This window comes from Aricia agestis, chromosome 11 (genome assembly GCF_905147365.1).
Source record: "Aricia agestis chromosome 11, ilAriAges1.1, whole genome shotgun sequence".
Classification (NCBI taxonomy): Eukaryota; Metazoa; Arthropoda; class Insecta; order Lepidoptera; family Lycaenidae; genus Aricia; species Aricia agestis.
In genome coordinates, this window is record NC_056416.1 from 13,387,728 (window position 1) to 13,405,554 (window position 17,827).

A 17,827-nucleotide genomic window follows, 5' to 3' on the forward strand; every position below is an offset into this window, starting at 1 on the left:
GGTTTTTGTGTTTTTATGGGAGTATTATCTCGTACTTTTCATGGTGAAATTTAGTATAAATACTTAGTTACATTGAGAAATACAATTCGCGGTAATAGATGCTTAAAATTGGGAGTAGCATCTAATACCGAGGGTACCCTCGGTAATGGATATATTGAGGGTTCTATTTTGTTATATATATTTATGATAATTAACTGTCGTTGTAGTAAAAGTTGAAAAATCTGCCTGTCCTTATGAATTCTAAAAACAAAAAATCAATTTCCGATGTATTCAAAATCCATTAAAAGTCATTAATTTTTTGAAAAACAACAGCTACTTAAAGTATAGGTTTTGTACTGGGTGCCAAAAACGTCATAAAAACATTTGCAATATTGAATTGACAAAAGATTGAAAATGCGGCATATCTTGTGATTAAAAATACAATTTTCCATGAAAATTTAAATCTGTTTATGCGAAATGATACCCGAAAATCGTTTTTAAGGTAGGTTGAAAGTTACTATATTGCCGCCAATTTTGTTTCTGTGAGTAAATAGTTTACTTAATTAATTAATCATGTTTTTGAAATAAAGTCGATCTCAATGTTTTATGTATTGTTTTAATTTTATTAAATTTAATTTTAATATACCTATTTAATTTTATACAGAACCATCAGGATAAAATAGTATTTTATTTTTCTACACTCGGTATTAGGAGGCGCATACCGCGGTAATAGATAAAGTCATAGGGCATGCCTCGGTAATAGGGGAAATCGTATTCCTGACAAAAAAATATAATAATAAATACAACGCTTTAAAATAAATAAAAAGAAGTTAACAGGGTACCATACAAAATGTCTATTAAACGTTTAAAAAAATCCTAATTTGCGGAGAACCGTCTTGATTACGAAATATTTCACTCTAAAGTCAAATTCGGCGATTTACCACGGTAATAGGTGCTTTTACCTTACGTGCAAAAAATGAAAAAATGACACACCCTAAGTCTTTGTTCTCTATCACGAAAACGCTGCCGCCCATGACTGACATGGTCTTCGCTCTAAGTTAACCTCTGGAGCATATAGTTATAGAACCATTCACACGTCGATTGTACTGCACGATTTGTTACAGTACAATCGGCGTATGAATGTTAAGAATGTTAAGACTGCAAAAAAACGTGCAGGATTGTGCCGTGTGAACCTACTCTGAGTTTGATATATACATTGTAATCTTGTGGATTGGGCTTGACATCGACCTCCTCATCTGATACTCACCTGTATGGAGTGGTCCATGTTGTTGACGATGCGGATGACCCTGCCGCTGGCCTTGCCGCCGCCGGGTGGGGGTGCGTCGGACTCGGCGACCGACTGCTTGCGCGACACGCCGCGCGACCACCCGCCGCCCGTCGCGCCGCCGCCGTACCACATGCCGTTCTTCTTGCCGTAGCTGGCGGCCTGGGGATATGGAGGTATTTGGGGTGAAGGTTTTAGCAGTGTGAACGTAGAGGTGTTTAGAGTTTATAGAAGTGTGAAGCAGCAGAGATGCCACACACTAACTCTAGTTAGTCTAGTTAATATCCATTGTGGCGAGGGTCAGACCGTTAGCGCGTGCGTAAGTCAAGTTACCAGTTGGTTTAATGGTCTAAGATTGACTGACAAAAGACAAAATAAGAATCACAATGTTACTAAAACTTCACCTACAGGCTACAGTTCGTAATGTTATAGTACTCATAGTATCTTTGCCTTATTTAAAAATTTACAAAAGTGTGTTTGATATTCCATCAACGATTATTTTTCGATCAATTACAAGTGACGTAGAATAAGTTTCATAGCTATTAATAAGACACTTATTAAGCAGGTCTTTTTTAAAAGAATTTGGCAATAAAGAATCTATGATATATTATATTCATTAATCATTACAATTTGGCAACAGTATAGTCTGCCCCTGACACGATTTCGTGTACAAAACTCAGTCAACAGTAAATCGAGCCGGCCACTCGAAGGCTGTATATGATTTACTATCTGCACCTGCATGATATTACCGAAGACCTAGAGAATCCAAAATGCTATTAAACCTGTAAGGTTGCTGTAAGTACGGCCACTATGAGAGTTTAGTATAATAGCGGTTGTAATTTGAAAGCCTTGAATTACTAAATTCGATAAAAAAAATATTTAATTGAGGTCAAACTACAGCTCTAATAGACAAAATTTCTATACACATAACATTTAATCTGGAGCAATGCGCAGAAGGCTAAAGTACTAGATTTGATTGTAATCTTTGTTAAGAACAGACTTTATCTCCATCTTTCTATAGCTGTAATCTACAGCTACATTAGCATTAAAGTGACACGCAACTTGCGAAGAAATATTCATCTCTACATACATTTCGAGTATGAAAAAACTAGTATAACGACTAAGTTAAATTAGAACTAAACTGACACGCAACTTTCGAAGAAACTCCTTTTACCACATTTCGAGGATTAAAAAACTAAGTATATTGGGACTTATGCAAATGCAAGTTCCACACATGCGTGCGACGCTGACGTAAGTTTTATCGCCACAATTTTACTACTGGAATTCAGACCACCACCACTTTTTGTTATTTCTTACCACCGACGGTATTTTTGACCCAGTTATTTCGACCCCATTCCGACTTTGCGTTTCATTAATGTTCTTAAACCCCTGGAAAAACATGTAAAATAATTATTGTCGGACATTTATTGCACAATAAAGTTACCCTTTTACTTTTAGACTTGGGCAAGTAAATAAACAATAATTGACCCACATAAGGTACAATTAATGCGTAAATAGGTTACAAATCCAGGTCGAACGTGTTAGTTTTATCTTGACGAAAATCTTACAAAATTTTTGTTTACTTTCGTCTATCACGAATTTTATCCTGTACAAATGTCGCTAAATATTTAAAAAAAAACATGTAAACATTAAATTATTATTAATGGATAAAGTCTAAAGATTATAAAAAAAAAAAATGAACTATCATCGTAGAGAAGCTACGACGTAGGCGCATGCTACGGGCGTAGACGCAGCGCTACGAATGGTTGCTACGAAAGCAATCTACAGCGTAGCACTCCTCGAGTGATAAAAATAATTAATTCACAACTAGTGTAACTTATGAATTTATTATTTTTTTCACTTACATATTTTTAATTGACAATACATCTATATCTAAACATCCAAAGCACTCACCAGGTTGTCGGTGATGCGCAAATTCTCCGCGCTTTTCGCGTAAACCCGGATCCTGATTCGCGATATTTTGAGTTCCGGCTACAACAAGCGTCGGGAAATCACTGGCGGGCGTCGGCGAACGCGGCCTTGGCTGATACCACCTCAAGGTCGCGTGCGTGCGATACTGTGACCTCGGCCTGACAGGTGACCAATATTCGGGGGAGGTTTAGGACGTGCAAGTGTGTACAGGTGTGCACAAGTGTGTACGAGTGTGTGCAAGTGTGTACGAGTGTGTCGCGGGCGAGGCCGCGGCGGACATTGCTGCATAGCAAGTGAACTGCGGTGTTTTGTTGTTCTGCCAAACGCTTTTTGAATGGTACAATGTACATCGTTTACGGTCAAGGCTTCGTTCTTTACATTCCTCAATTTAATTGTTAGTTCTAGAGTTTTCTAGTTTGGCATTCACGCAGTTTAATGGGTTCTGATTTCTGTACTCCAATTCTACTATTTTACTTCGTTCTTTGTTCGATCCAGTCTGCTTTCTATTAAATTACGGAGTTATTGTAATGAAATATTAAGCTAATTTCAAACGCGTTCTGATTGGTCAAAACTCCAAAAGTTCCTTTTGAAGTTTTGACCAATCAGTCACTCTAATTTTGTTTGAATTATAAATGTTCAGTTTGGTGTTTGTTTGAATAAATGTATATATTTTTAAACGGGCTTTGGCCCGCCACACATTCCCACCACTATCTCCTGTGTCGCCAGGATTGACAGCGATATCCAACAACTCTTTGACATGATCTCAGGGAGCCCGAGGGGCATGCTAAAGCTGTCCTAGGCCCCGAACTAAATTAATCAGAAGAAAATAGGAATATGAAGTACCAGTATATAAACTTATATAATGGCAGAGACCATGATAGTGGTAACTCGCTCAAACAATTAAACCAACAAAATGTCTACTAATTTCAGCCTACACAAGAATACTACTAATATTATTTCTAGCTATCCAATTCATTTAGCATATTTAAATATTTGAACAAGTCCCACTTCGAAGTAACATGAAAAATACCACGACAATTCATCATAATTGTTATATTTCATGCGAAATACGTTTCCTTGGGACTGTGTTAGGGCTATCTGAGTACGCCTCATGAATATTCATGAGCAAAACAAATACAAAGAACTGTTGTGTGATATTAAATAATAATTGACTGTAATAACACTTAAGTGGACTTCACACGAGATGCTTTACATGTAAAAGAAATTGTGGTTTACCTACTTTTTAAGTATGAAATGAGGACGCAAAATTATAATGGTATACGATAGTCTAGGCCTAAGTTTTAGCTCGGCCGCACATTACCCGAATTTCTAATCAGAAAAATTCGGACGCCCCGCCCCGCTCATACAATTTGACTCATCCGAATTCCGATAGTATGCGGGGACTTCAACAAAATGAACAGAGTGCGTTCCGGCGGGCGTCCGAATTTATCTCATCAGAAATTTCGGATAATGTGCGGCCGGGCTTAAGCTGTTTAATTGTGAAATCTATAAGCAGGTTATTATGTGCAGTGACTTATGACCTAATGTTGATACAGCCTATTTTTTTCTAACACAAGTAGTTCTCCTATTCTTCAACAGATTTAGGCAAACGTTGTAAACGTGGTAAAATTGTGTGTATTTTTTTAACAAAAATCATAATAAATAATATTATTATTATTACTTCATGAAATTACTACAGGTACTTTATTTACCTAATATTACACAACAGTGAACAATGTCTGCCTAAATCCAGTAAGAAAAGTTTACTATGCATTCCGTTGATATACACACTGCATAGCAGGACTTCGCAATTTATACTAAGCCACCACTAGCCCTGACCGACAGAATATTTTGCTGTTTTAGCCCAACCTTTACGAACACTACCATAATTAATCAGATACAATATATTTTGTACTATCAAAGAATTTGATTTACAAGCAGATGGTAGACTTATATAATTGATTTCGTAACGTCAAAGACAGATCGTGATCTGTCTTTTTTGAATTGCCATAGCTCGACCAAATTACGTAGGTAGACAGATGTCTATGAATCAATTTCTTCGATGATACATAATGTAAGTGCGACTTCCCCAGCTACATCAAAGGACACAGAACTAACAAGTAGGCCGACTCAGAAGAGATCTCGAAAATACGTTTGACCTAGTATATGTCATATCGGCCTGCGCGGGCATTAATAATGCACTCAGCATTGTGCAACATGTTGAAAGTGACAATCGCGCCCAACTCGCGTATAATATATTCACCCGTTTGTTTGAAGTCGAGGTACTCCTTAGTTCTGGTAACTGGCTATATGATAGGTATGTCAGGTACTCACAGGCGGCTCGGGAGTGTTGACTGGCAGCGAGATCACGGTGAAGGACTCCTCGTCGCTGTCCATGCTGCTGCGAGCCGACGACAGCCACCGTCTTCGGCTTGGGCGCCACACTTTGGTGTCTCTTCAACTCGTTGGGCAACCCACTTGTGAATTCGTTGAGCTTATCAACTCGTTGAGCAACCAGTTGACTTGTCAACTTGTTGAGCAACTCGTCGACTGTTCGGTAACTCGAGTTTGCGGGTAAATAATGTCTTGGTGCGCAACACTTTTGTGTTTTGTCTCTTCAACGCGTTGGCCAACCCGTGGACTTGTCAACTTGTTGAGCAACTACTTGACTGTTCGGTAATAGAGTTTTTGTTGTTGTTGTTGAGTTAAAGAATCTCTTGGTGCGCCACACTTTTGTATAGTCTCTTTAACACATTGGGCAACTTGTCGACTTGTCAACTTGTTGAGCAACTCGTCGACTTTTGTAAGTTGATAAAACTCTTTGTTACGATGTTAAAAGTGCGTAAAATTATTTGAAATTTGAATAGTGCCAGTGAGAAATGCTGTGTTTTAAAATGTTTAAAGGCGGCTTTTATAAAACATATTATATTCATACATTTTGCTCCTATTTACAAGTGATAAAAAGTCTACCAATTTTCTTAAGCTAAACCTTACTAATAACAACAAAAAATTACTTAATTTCTGCATAGATTTACTACGTTTTTAGATTTTGTTCAATTGTCCATAGTAACACAAAAAAAACTTTTCAACATTCCTTAGTTTAATGTCAGAAGCGTTCACAAGTTCAAGTACCCTAGCCTTGTAGCTAGTTGCATATGCATTGTTGCATTCAGAACTAAAATACCTTTAACAGGACTTTATGCCAACGCCATAAGGACCATTTTCGTGTAAACTCAAGGTAAAACAACACTAGCTCTACCTAGCTGTCGCATCGACTGCATACGACGTCAGCGATTTGCATACGCCCGGGGAGATATATGATTTGTGCTAAATTATGGTTTGATTCTATGGCCTCGTGTACTGTTTGTTAGAAGGTTGAATCAAAATGTATGGTTGAATCAAATTGTATAGTGCATTTTTAAATTGCGATACACGATAATGTACGGTAATGATATGGCAACGTTGAATGCGGTGTTAGATATTTTAGAAATTTTGTCTCTGTCGAGAATAAAATGTTTAATACTAGAGACTGTCCGTAATTTTGTTACTCTGAGATTCGTGTATTCACGTAGGAATCGTAGGTTTTGGCATGATTATAATATTATTATTAGTCTCGGGACTCAAATGATTTTGACGAAATTTGGTGTAGAATGTAGATCATAGAGAAATCCGTACCCCTTAAATTTTGGTTACACAATAGTTTCATCAATTCCGTAACCGCAATTTTTTTAAAGAAAACTATTCAATGTAACAACATATTCAGAATCAATGCTCAGGCGAAACAATCATTCGGAGACACAAAAAATTATTACTTGTATACAATATACATGTACAGTTGTAAACCCGTCGTAGGGTGTTGATTAACAACATATTATGATGATGATGATATTAATCTGCAGTTACAGTATGGTGTATCACGTGTGACCTTGTTTCTGTAATTACGAACGCCTACTCAACGGTTTTCTTTGTTTTTGGGCTATTGTTTAGTATGTTTGCCTGAAAACATTGAAGGTTGAACGTTGATCAATTTTGTTAAGAATAAAGTTTAGAATACTGTTCTTACAGGGTATCTAGTAAGAATGGTATTTAGATATTATAATATGATTAATTTTATAAAATAAAAGTTTAATCTTTCGCTCCCAGAAGGATAAGACATAACTTACTTTCTGATGGATGAAACCATAGGTTCTTAGTAGTGCCTCGTGTACTTAGTATACCTGCGAATTTGTGTAGCTCTACGTGTACACACTAATTTTTAGTCCACTTTGTTACCTGGTACCTGACCAGGTGTCACACGTAGAGTTACACAAATTCGCAGGTATTCTAAGTACACGAGGCACTACTAAGAACCTATGGTTTCATCCATCAGAAAGTAAGTTATGTCTTATCCTTCTGGGATCCAGGTCTAATAAGATCACACCTGTATAAACTGCACTATGTGAATAAAATATGAAAAACAATTTAAAAAATTAATTAAAGGGTAAACAACGGTTACGGCAAGGTTGTAAGGTTCCAGCGCGATAAATTAATTTCGGTGCAATGGAGAGCGGGCGTCATCGAGTCATAAATAAAGACCGCTTTATAAATTACATCTATGCCATTAATGTAATATTCGACCCTATTACGCTCAATTTACACCGCCGTGGAATGGAACGGAATGGAAGCGAATTTATACGTGGGAGAGCCATGCTTCGACACGAATGGGCCGGCTCGACCGGAGAAATACTACGTTCTCACAGAAAACCGGCGTGAAACAGCGCTTGCAATGTGTTTCGCCGAGTGAGTGAGTTTACCGGGGGCCCAATCCCCTACCCTTTTCCCTTATCTACCCTCCCCTATTCCCTTTCCGTCCCATCCCTACCCTCCCCTATTACCCGATTCCCTCTTAAAAGGCCGGCAACGCACCTGCAGCTCTTCTGATGCTGCGAGTGTCCATGGGCGACGGAAGTTGCTTTCCATCAGGTGACCCGTTTGCTCGTTTGCCCCCTTATTTCATAAAAAAAAAGCTTCAATTCATCATACGAGAGAATTGGCACCGTAGAATTCTCTAGAATTCCGCAGAAGAGGCGCGTCCAATTTTTTGGCTCGTGTTTAATTTGTGTTATATACTGTTGATAGAAGTTCGTTGTGCGTTTGCAGTTTCGTTGTAAAAAGTCGCTTCCATTCCATTCCGCGCGGTGCAAACTGAGCCTTAGAATCAGGTGTGGGCATACAATGTTGATTGTTGGGTAATGGCTATATATCACAAAATATATGAGGTCTGCGATTGGTGTGCGTTGCTGTCGACGTAGCACGCGACACCGTCACGTTATAATATGTAAACCTTGTATATAACCGTTACATAATATATGTGAAATTTACACGACTTGTATAAACTGTAATATTAACTAATATTATAAATGCGAAAGTCTGTCTGTCTGTTACCTCTTCACGCCCAAACCGCCGAACCGATTTTGCTGAAATTTGGTATGGAGATACTTTGAGTCCCGGGAAAGGACATTTCCCGGAACGGGAGGTTCCCGAGCGATAAAAGAATTTTGGCGCAAGAATTGCGGGCGTCATCTATAATTAAACACATTTTATACGATACAAATGCAAAAATGCTGTCAGTCTATGTGCTCCACGCTTTTTCTTTCTTCACGCTTAATAACTGAACTGATTTTGCTAGGTAAAGAGATATAGTTAATGAGTCTCGGGAATACATACTTAGATAGTTTTTATTCGAAAAAATGTACGCCCGCGCGTAATCAAATTGCTGTGAAGCGATGAAAGAAGATAAAGTATTTGTCCCAAATTGATTTCAAAACTTCTTCCCCGATTTTATACACACACTTATAGAAAGCCCCTTGGACAAAGTATCTTTCGTTAAAAACGATAACGAAATTCGTTATCAAAATGTATGCGGTTTGAAATAAGTCATCGCTAAATGAAATTTTGCTTGCGAAGATTAATGTCAAATCCCATACATTTTGATAAAGAATTTCGTCATCGTTTTTAACGAAAGGGGCTTTGGCTACGGGCGGTACGGCCTCAGATTATAGAAAAGACACAGAATGCAATATGAATTTTATTAATCGCGGCAAAATGTACGGGTTCCTTTTGAGTGCGCAATTTATTTCGTAGCTGATTCGAATTGCATTATCGTATGCAATTTGCAATGTAAAAAATAGAAATAAAAAATGTATGGGATTTGGTATAACACATCGCGAATTCCTCTTTTAACGCTCGTCAAATCCCATACATCTTTGATTTGTAACTAGGCTTTTAAAATCATATGATTTGATTTACAAGTTGTATTAGATAATGCTATTACAAGACCAGGGAATACACTACCAAATGACTGAACATCACAATATTCACAATACTTTTCACTTAAATTACGTTTAGCTTTCCTTTGTTTGTATTTGTTTTAGTAGAGATTTTTCTCTCTTAGATTAAAAATTAGAGTTAAGATTGCCGTTTATTTTATAGATGGATTGGTGAGGATGAAAAGTTTTAAAATATTTTAAAGTTGTGATATTTACTGTTTAAGCGCATTTATAATGAATAAATTAAATTAAATACAGCTACATTTAATAATTAGGTACGTAATAATAATTTCAAATATTTAAAAATAAAACATTGAAAGTAATCAATGAAACATAAAATAATTATTTTTTGAGGTTCCAAATACAAATTTGTAACTTTTGCGTTGGTGTTATAGGTTTTAAAACAAGAACATAATTAAAAAAATTAGAAACTACCAAAATCGTCGCACAAAGTTTTCGAACTCTAACCGAACTTTCTGGATCACACTGTGCACTACGACAAGATAGAAGTTAGAACAGATACGTGGTGGTTCCAACACGCTATATGAGCCACTACACCCCTAACAGCTGATAAAGCCGCACCAGCAAAACAAAGTCGTCAACACACAAATAGAAAAGACTTAACCGCCGCATGTTAACCAAAAATTGACTCTAACAGCAGCGTTTAAGGTGTACGCGGCTGGCGTATAGCACGTTTGTGAGTTGGACACGATTTGAATTCGAAAACGGCGTTTAGTGTCCCCCAAGGTCAGTCTCAGTCAGGCCACGCGACCCTAGCGTTACAAACGTCAGGCCGATACTCATCGGTCGACCTGGCTTCGTAATTATGACTAAAAACAATTTAGCCCGACGACACGCACGTTCGGGATTAAATTGGGCGAAGGCAACGGCGACCTTGGGCCTAATAAGCGTTATTTACACCTTTTATATCAATAAAAAATCTTGTTGTTCGTGATAAAAACATAAAGAATATAAAATAATTTAAAATAAAGAATTGTAAATAACATTGTTTTAAAATTTGAGCAATAAAAGAAGCTGCTCAGGGGCGAGTTGGACTCGCTCACCGAGGGTTTCGCACAAAATATAAAAAATATTTTCACTATCGTAACTTAAACGCTTTTCGATTTTTCATTTTTGTTCAAAACTTCGTACAAGTTTTTCGGCTGTATTATTTCATTGCGTCGGCTTTGCATTTTGATAATATTATGAATTTCAACGCGTGACAACTTACAGACGGATAAGAAAGTGATCCAATAAGTGTTCCGTTTTGTAATGAATATTTTTTTATCTGCTAACCGACTCTCGCAGGCAATATGATGATGATGAATTGGGTACGTCTTGACCCAATTCGATCGGGTGATCGCCTGACCCCGCCCAAACGGCCATTTATGCAGTTTATGCACAGCGCCAATAAAACCTAATAAACACTTCCGGCAAATACGATTTCACAGTCACGTTACATTAAAAAAAGGGTATGAAATTAAAAAAGTTTTACGACAGCACTCATATTTAACGATTGTTTATAGTTATTAAATGAAGACATTAATAGAAAGTGTATAGACTTTATTTCATACGACTTTGTATCTAAACCTTTGCTTTTAAATACCATTGAAATGAGAAATATTTTATAAATATATAATCACATTCGTAGAGACAAAATTTCTAGACCAGTTTTACTCAACTTTTTTTTATACGGGCCAAAAACACGCTTTGGTCTTGGTGTTGCGGGCCGCAACAAAAATTTTGGAAAAATTTCAGGTACAAATAACATATTTTGCCGGTGGACATGATATTTAAAATGGCTTAACTTCATTTGGGCCACTGATAAAATCCCAGCGGGCCGCGGGCCGCAGGTTGAGTATGGCTGTTCTAGACTATGCGTCACTATGCACGATTGTGAAACCGGCTCTTAGGACTTTTACACAGTACGGTACCCGATACGATAAACACCCTTATGCTTTGAACCTAATAGCATTTTTTCAATATCTGTTTTTTTTATATCGTAATGTTTAAAACCCGCAGGGTGCGGTTTCACTTGAAAGTAAGAATACGGTAGTCTCTTGAGATACAAAACACCCTTGAGATACAAGACTTTTGAGTCTTGAGAGTTGAGATACAAAATATTTGTATGTGTATAATAAATGTTCATATTATTGTGTTTTGACAGACTCTAAGAATAGCAACATGGCGCGTCGATGATGTATGACGTAATTTTTTTTATGAAATAAGGGGGCAAACGAGCAAACGGATAACCTGATGGAAAGCAACTTCCGTCGCCCATGGACACTCGCAGCATCAGAAGAGCTGCAGGCGCGTTGCCGGCCTTTTAAGAGGGAATAGGGTAATAGGGGAGGGTAGGGATGGGAAGGGAAGGGAATAGGGGAGGGTAAGGAAGGGAATAGGATTGGGCCTCCGGTAAGCTCACTCACTCGACGAAACACAGCGCAAGCGCTGTTTCACGCCGGTTTTCTGTGAGAACGTGGAATTTCTCCGGTCGAGCCGGCCCATTCGTGCCAAAGCATGGCTCTCCCACGTATAAATGTGATGAACTCAATTTTAAATGATCCACTAAAAACTGAACTTTACTACACAAGATACTTGCTACTCGAGGTGCTTGTCTGCTTGTTCCAAATTTCAAATTGTTTATAAATGCACCGCACGACCGCCTACCTTGCAATGTGAACTAGCCCTTAGGGTCATAAGGTCATGTAACATAGTTGAGAAGTCATTAAGGTGCCGCATTATTGTATTAGCGGTATGAGATTGCGATTAGCGTGACGCGGCGTATACTGAGAAATATATATACACATAAACAAGAAAATAATATCGGTCGTAAACACGAGACCAATAAAACTGCAGGTATAGAGTTTATAATGTTTATTATAATGAAGTTATTGTTTTAATGGTGTACTTCATGCGTTTATATTGCCTTGGCAATAATTAAAATCTAGTATTGTATACTATTATTGAATTAGTAGAATATATTATCTAGTGTGGAAAATACACTTGTATTTTCATACTAGATATAATCTACTTTTTTTAACAATTAGGGCCTGTTTCACCACTTCCTGATAAGGCTATCCACCAATTAACTTGACAGATCAAGTATTGAGAATCTGTCAAAAAAGTTGTGAATAGCCTATAACTAGGCACTTTATCAGAAAGTGGTGGAACAGGCCCTTAGTCTAGCAAGTGAGCCTTTTCCATCATTTTATGTAAAAATATGTGCATTGTGCACGAAAAGAAGGCGCTACGCAAGCGCTACGCAGGGCTACGCGCTGCTACGAACAGCTACGAATAAGATTTTAGCCGTCCCCTAGACGATCAATTGTATTGTCAATATCACGCTTCAATTTTATTGAACAGTTTATTTGACAATTAGATTGAAGGTGCGTGATGTTCAATGTCAACCAAAGACGGTCAATAATATTAGACAATACCTACTTGATATTGCGCAATAAAATTGCTCGTCTAGCCTAGAGCTAAGCTCAAACTGAATGTAACTTACGGCCACACTCAGAGATTGTTTATGTTTACATAACTTTAATTTAAAGAAAAGTTTCATAAGATGTGTGGAGCTTGTGTCAAAATCTTTATTAAAGTTAATGGAACCATTAAAAGTCTTTGAGCACGACAGTGCAAATGAAATGTTATCAAATGTTGTAAAATAATCAAAAATATATTATTTTTGTTCCGCTTCAAGGTAGTAGATACTAATTACTAATTAGTATTTGAAAAAAGTCTTACATTTTCATATTGTAAATTCGTTTTGTGAATCAGATTCAGAGAATAAATATTGCTAAGGTTCGCGTGTCAAGTCGACGATTGCTCAATGTAAAAAACAAAATGTGAACGCCCCAAGTCTGTTTACTTATTATTCATACATTCACAGTTGTGATTATTTATTATAGTAATGACTGTATTCATCTAGAAATTGTGACTAATACTTTATGACTTTTGTTTCAGTCGCATATTATTTGGCATAAAATAATTTGTTTGGTCTTGTACCTGTTTATATCAATTACATCATCTAAATAAACATTGAAAACATAAAATTATAGCCGTCGATGCTCAATAGTCCTAATATTATTATGTAAGCTAGGAGTGATAATAATGATTAATCTGAGTATTTTATCTTTTTCACATAATTGTTATGCTTTATATATATAGCTTTACTGTGTCCTAAATTCTGATTTTTATTTAGCAGTATATTAAATACGGTAACTAGAAATGCGAATACTTATAGTATTGGATCCGACCGTAAAATCCTGCAGGAATCGTTTTTTCGATCAAATAAATAATCTTTAGAACATATAGAATGGATTAATGTTGGGTTGCCTTGTCAAAAGTAGCCGCAAGTACCTCTAATTAAGTTTAATGTTAATGAGATACATGCATAAATTTGCATGTATATTTTTTTTCAATAAATTTTACATAATCTGAAAGAAAATGACGAGACAAAATAAGGTATAAATTGTTGCCAGCTCTAAGTCGGCCGCAACCTAGGGTTGCCAGCCCGTAAACAGACATAGTTGTTCATCAAAATTGAAGCAACGTTTTTTTTTAATAATTTTGATAGAGAATTAAAGTTTTATGCATTTTGTACATGGATATCCATGGTTGCCAGTTCCACGATAGCCGCAAACTCGGGTTGCCATCATTTTTGTATACGACATCGCGTGAGGTTAGGAAGCGCAAGAGAAAAGAAGCACGCATTGTTACTTGCGATAATGAGGATATTGCATAGCAGCTGCGACACTGATAGCCTAGTCAACAAATATTTGTGGATGGAAAAGTCCAAAACAGAAATTGACTTGGAATTTGAGCGAAAAGTTCCTTTATACTTCCTACTTTTTTGTGTTAAACGAACGAGTATCCATACTATACACTTTTACTATAATATTATAAAAGCGAAAGTGTGTCTGACTATCTGTTGCTTATTCAAGCCCAAACCATTGAACTGATTTTGTTGAATATTGGTATATCTATAGATGCTTTGAGTCCCGGGAAAGGACAAAATACTTTTTATCCCCGAACAATATACGGTTCATTCGCGATAAACGCACGAGTTGCGGGTTTCATCTATTTACTCAATCATGAAGTATTCTTAGCCGTGATAGTTTTTCTTTTACCATATTATATTTTTTAAAGATTTACAATTTTGTCGGCATCAATAATATGCGCATATTACGCCAAACTGCGACTTTAAACAATAAAGGTCTACAGGACCTTTATTGTTTAAAGTCGCAAGTAACAATGCGTGCTTCTTTTCTCTTGCGCTTCCTAACCTCACGCGATGTCGTATACGAAAGTGATGGCAACCCGAGTTTGCGGCTATCGTGGAACTGGCAACCATGGATATCCATGTACAAAATGCATAAAAATTTAATTCTCTATCAAAATTATTAAAAAAAACGATGCTTCAATTTTGATGAACAACTGTCTGTTTACAGGCTGGCAACCCTAGGTTGCGGCCATTTATACCTTATTTTGTCTCGTCATTTTCTTTCAGATGATATAAAATTTATTGAAAAAAAATATACATGCAAATTTATGCATTTATCTCATGAACATTAAACTTAATTAGAGGTACTTGCGGCTACTTTTGACAAGGCAACCCAACATTAATCCATTCTATACGTTCTAAAGATTATTTTAAAATATATTTGATCGAAAAAAACGATTCCTGCAGGATTTTACGGTCGGGTCTTAGGATATTATAACACATTACACACTGCACCTTACAAAACTCTTCCTATGCTATCATCTGATATTAGATATCATTTTTCACCTTAAAATTTCATATAATTATATCCCAACGTTTTGTTTACTCCATTTATTACTGCGAAAGATTATACGTTGGGTTAATACGTTGCCTTCATGCATACTAAGTGCAAGGTAGTGCATTGCCCCCGCGCGCCCAGTGCCAACTGCCAACTCTATGTACTGTAAACATGTAAATATTATGTGGAAGAAATTAATATATGACAAATAAGTATCATAAATGCATATTTAATTGGATTTGAAGTGCTTGACACAGATGTAGTGGATGTGGTAACGAAAAACAATGTGAAAAAATTAAACTCTTTAGTTATTTTTGAACGCTTAATCGCGTTAAAAATAAAAGACAAATTCCTGTTAAATGATTTAAAATCCAAGTAATATAGAAGCTTCCATGTCTATCAAAAATAACAAGTTAGCTAGTTATTTTGTTTCGTTAAATAAAATCTTGAATCACTAGTTTTTTTTTCTAATTTCCTGCGCGGAATGGTTATTTGGAATTGTGGCAATTAGTCGCTTTATCGGGATGCCGAATTTTGGTGTAATCAAAATGTAAATGCGTTTGGGGGTAGATGGGGGTAAAGGGTATGGGGTTGGGGTAAATCTAGGGGTCTTATCCTCCGACCTACATCTAGCCAAGGACACGACCTTGTGTAACGTTACGTCAAATTATACAAAATGGCAGTAAAAATAATAATGCTAAAGATATAAGTCGTATAAATTATAATTTCGTAACCGTTAGTAAGTAATAAAGTAATTCTACATTCTGATAAACAAGAAATGGGTTTATGATAAGACAGTATTAAAAGTTCCATATAACACAATATAACCTGGATTTGTACCTACTGCCTAGAAATTAATCATATTTTGTCCACCCTTTGATCATATTTTAGAAATAACCTACAATTAAGGGCGCCTTCATAAACTATACATAATTTAATTTACACAAAATTTCATGTCACAACAAGTGTGATTTTTAATTAATAAAAAAATATTTATGATTTGTAAAAACGCTACAACCCATTCGAATCTAGGCCGGTTAAAAACGTTGCGTGGCACATTACTTTTAATTACACAAACAAACTTGTAAAATTACAAATTCTTACCTTAAACGTTTTGTAGGAGGACACGACGTAGGAGGCGCCGTCTTCGAGTTCCTCCAGCCGGTATTTCCTGTCTCCGTCCATGCCGAAGATGAATCTTGCTCCTCTCGGCAGCTCCAGCCTCTCCGACAGGCGGTCGAGCAGAGCATCCATGGAAACCAGGTCTCTCCCCAGCTTGAACCGGAACTCAACTCCCGGGTGGAACGGATCCCCATTTCTGTAGAAGACAACTCTTCGGGCCTTCCAGTAGTTGAGGTTCGCGTATCTACTGGTCGGTTCCGCTCTCACAGGTCGAGCGTTGACTTCGGAGCCCTCCGATATATCATCAGGTCGGTGAGGAGAGGCGGCTCGTGACGGTCGCCATTCGTGGTCCTTCTCGTCGTCGGACGGCGGTTGCGGCTCCGGTTCCGGCGGTTGCGCGGGTTCTGGCGGCGGGGGTTCCGGCGCAACCTGCGAACGGAGAGGTTGCAGGCGTTTACTTGGCACTCGACGCGACATAACGCATGGGTCTGCCGCACGCGACTGCCCGCCGCGCCGCCCGCCCATCAATAGATACGTAGCTTAGATTCCATTCATGATTAATATTACTTAATTCCGTAAGTATTTTTATGGAATTAGGCTAAGGTGTTATGGAATATGGAACAGTACTACCATTATTTACGAAGCAAGAGTACATTGAACTCTTATATATTATACAACTAATATAACTTAACTAGACGTTCCACGCGACCTCGCCCGCATAAATGAGAAATTTTACGGAAACCGTACAATTTCGCGCAATAATAGCCTATGTTCCTTCACGTCATGGTCTACTCTACATCTGTGCCAAATAACTTAAAAATTCATCAAGTAGTTCACGAGATAAGCACCTTAAAATAATTTTCTCGGTTTTTACCGCATTTTCCGCTGTTTCTTCGCTTCTATTAGTCTTAGAGTGATAATTTATAGCCATTAGCCTTCCTCGATAAATGAGCCATCTAACAACGAAATAATTTTTCAAACCGGACCAATTTTAACGTGGTAGAGCCATGCTTCGACACGAATGGGCCGGCTCGACCGGAATAATACCACGGGCTCACAGAAAACCGGCGTAAAACAGCGCTTGCGCTGTGTTTCGCCGAGTGAGTGAGTTTACCGGAGGCCCAATCCCCTACCCTATTCCCTTCCCTACCCTTCCCTATACCCTATTCCCTTCCTTACCCTTCCCTATTCCCTCTTAAAAAGCCGGCAACGCACCTGCAGCTCTTCTGATGTTGCAAGTGTCCATGGGCGACGGAAGTTGCTTTCCATGACCGGTTTGCTCGTTCGCCCCTTTATTACATATTAAAAAAAGTTCTTGAGATTAGCGCGTTCAAACAATCAAACTCTTCCACTTTATAATATTAATTATAATATATAGATTGTAAGTGAGTGCGTACGAGTATACTGCTCTAAATGAA

At 37.4% G+C, this 17,827-nt stretch overlaps 1 protein-coding gene across 1 annotated transcript in view; it reads right to left on the reverse strand.

Annotated features, from left to right (window-relative positions):
• The window catches only part of LOC121732057 (echinoderm microtubule-associated protein-like CG42247), a 39,462-nt gene extending 22,576 nt beyond the window's left edge, over positions 1-16,886 (reverse strand). Inside the window, exons 1-2 of the mRNA XM_042121826.1 lie at positions 16,392-16,886; positions 1,247-1,426 (exon numbers count right to left, since the gene is read on the reverse strand). Coding sequence (XP_041977760.1) covers positions 1,247-1,426; positions 16,392-16,886 — 675 coding nt within the window. The remainder of the gene's footprint in view (positions 1-1,246; positions 1,427-16,391) is intronic.
• Positions 16,887-17,827: the final 941 nt, after the last annotated feature.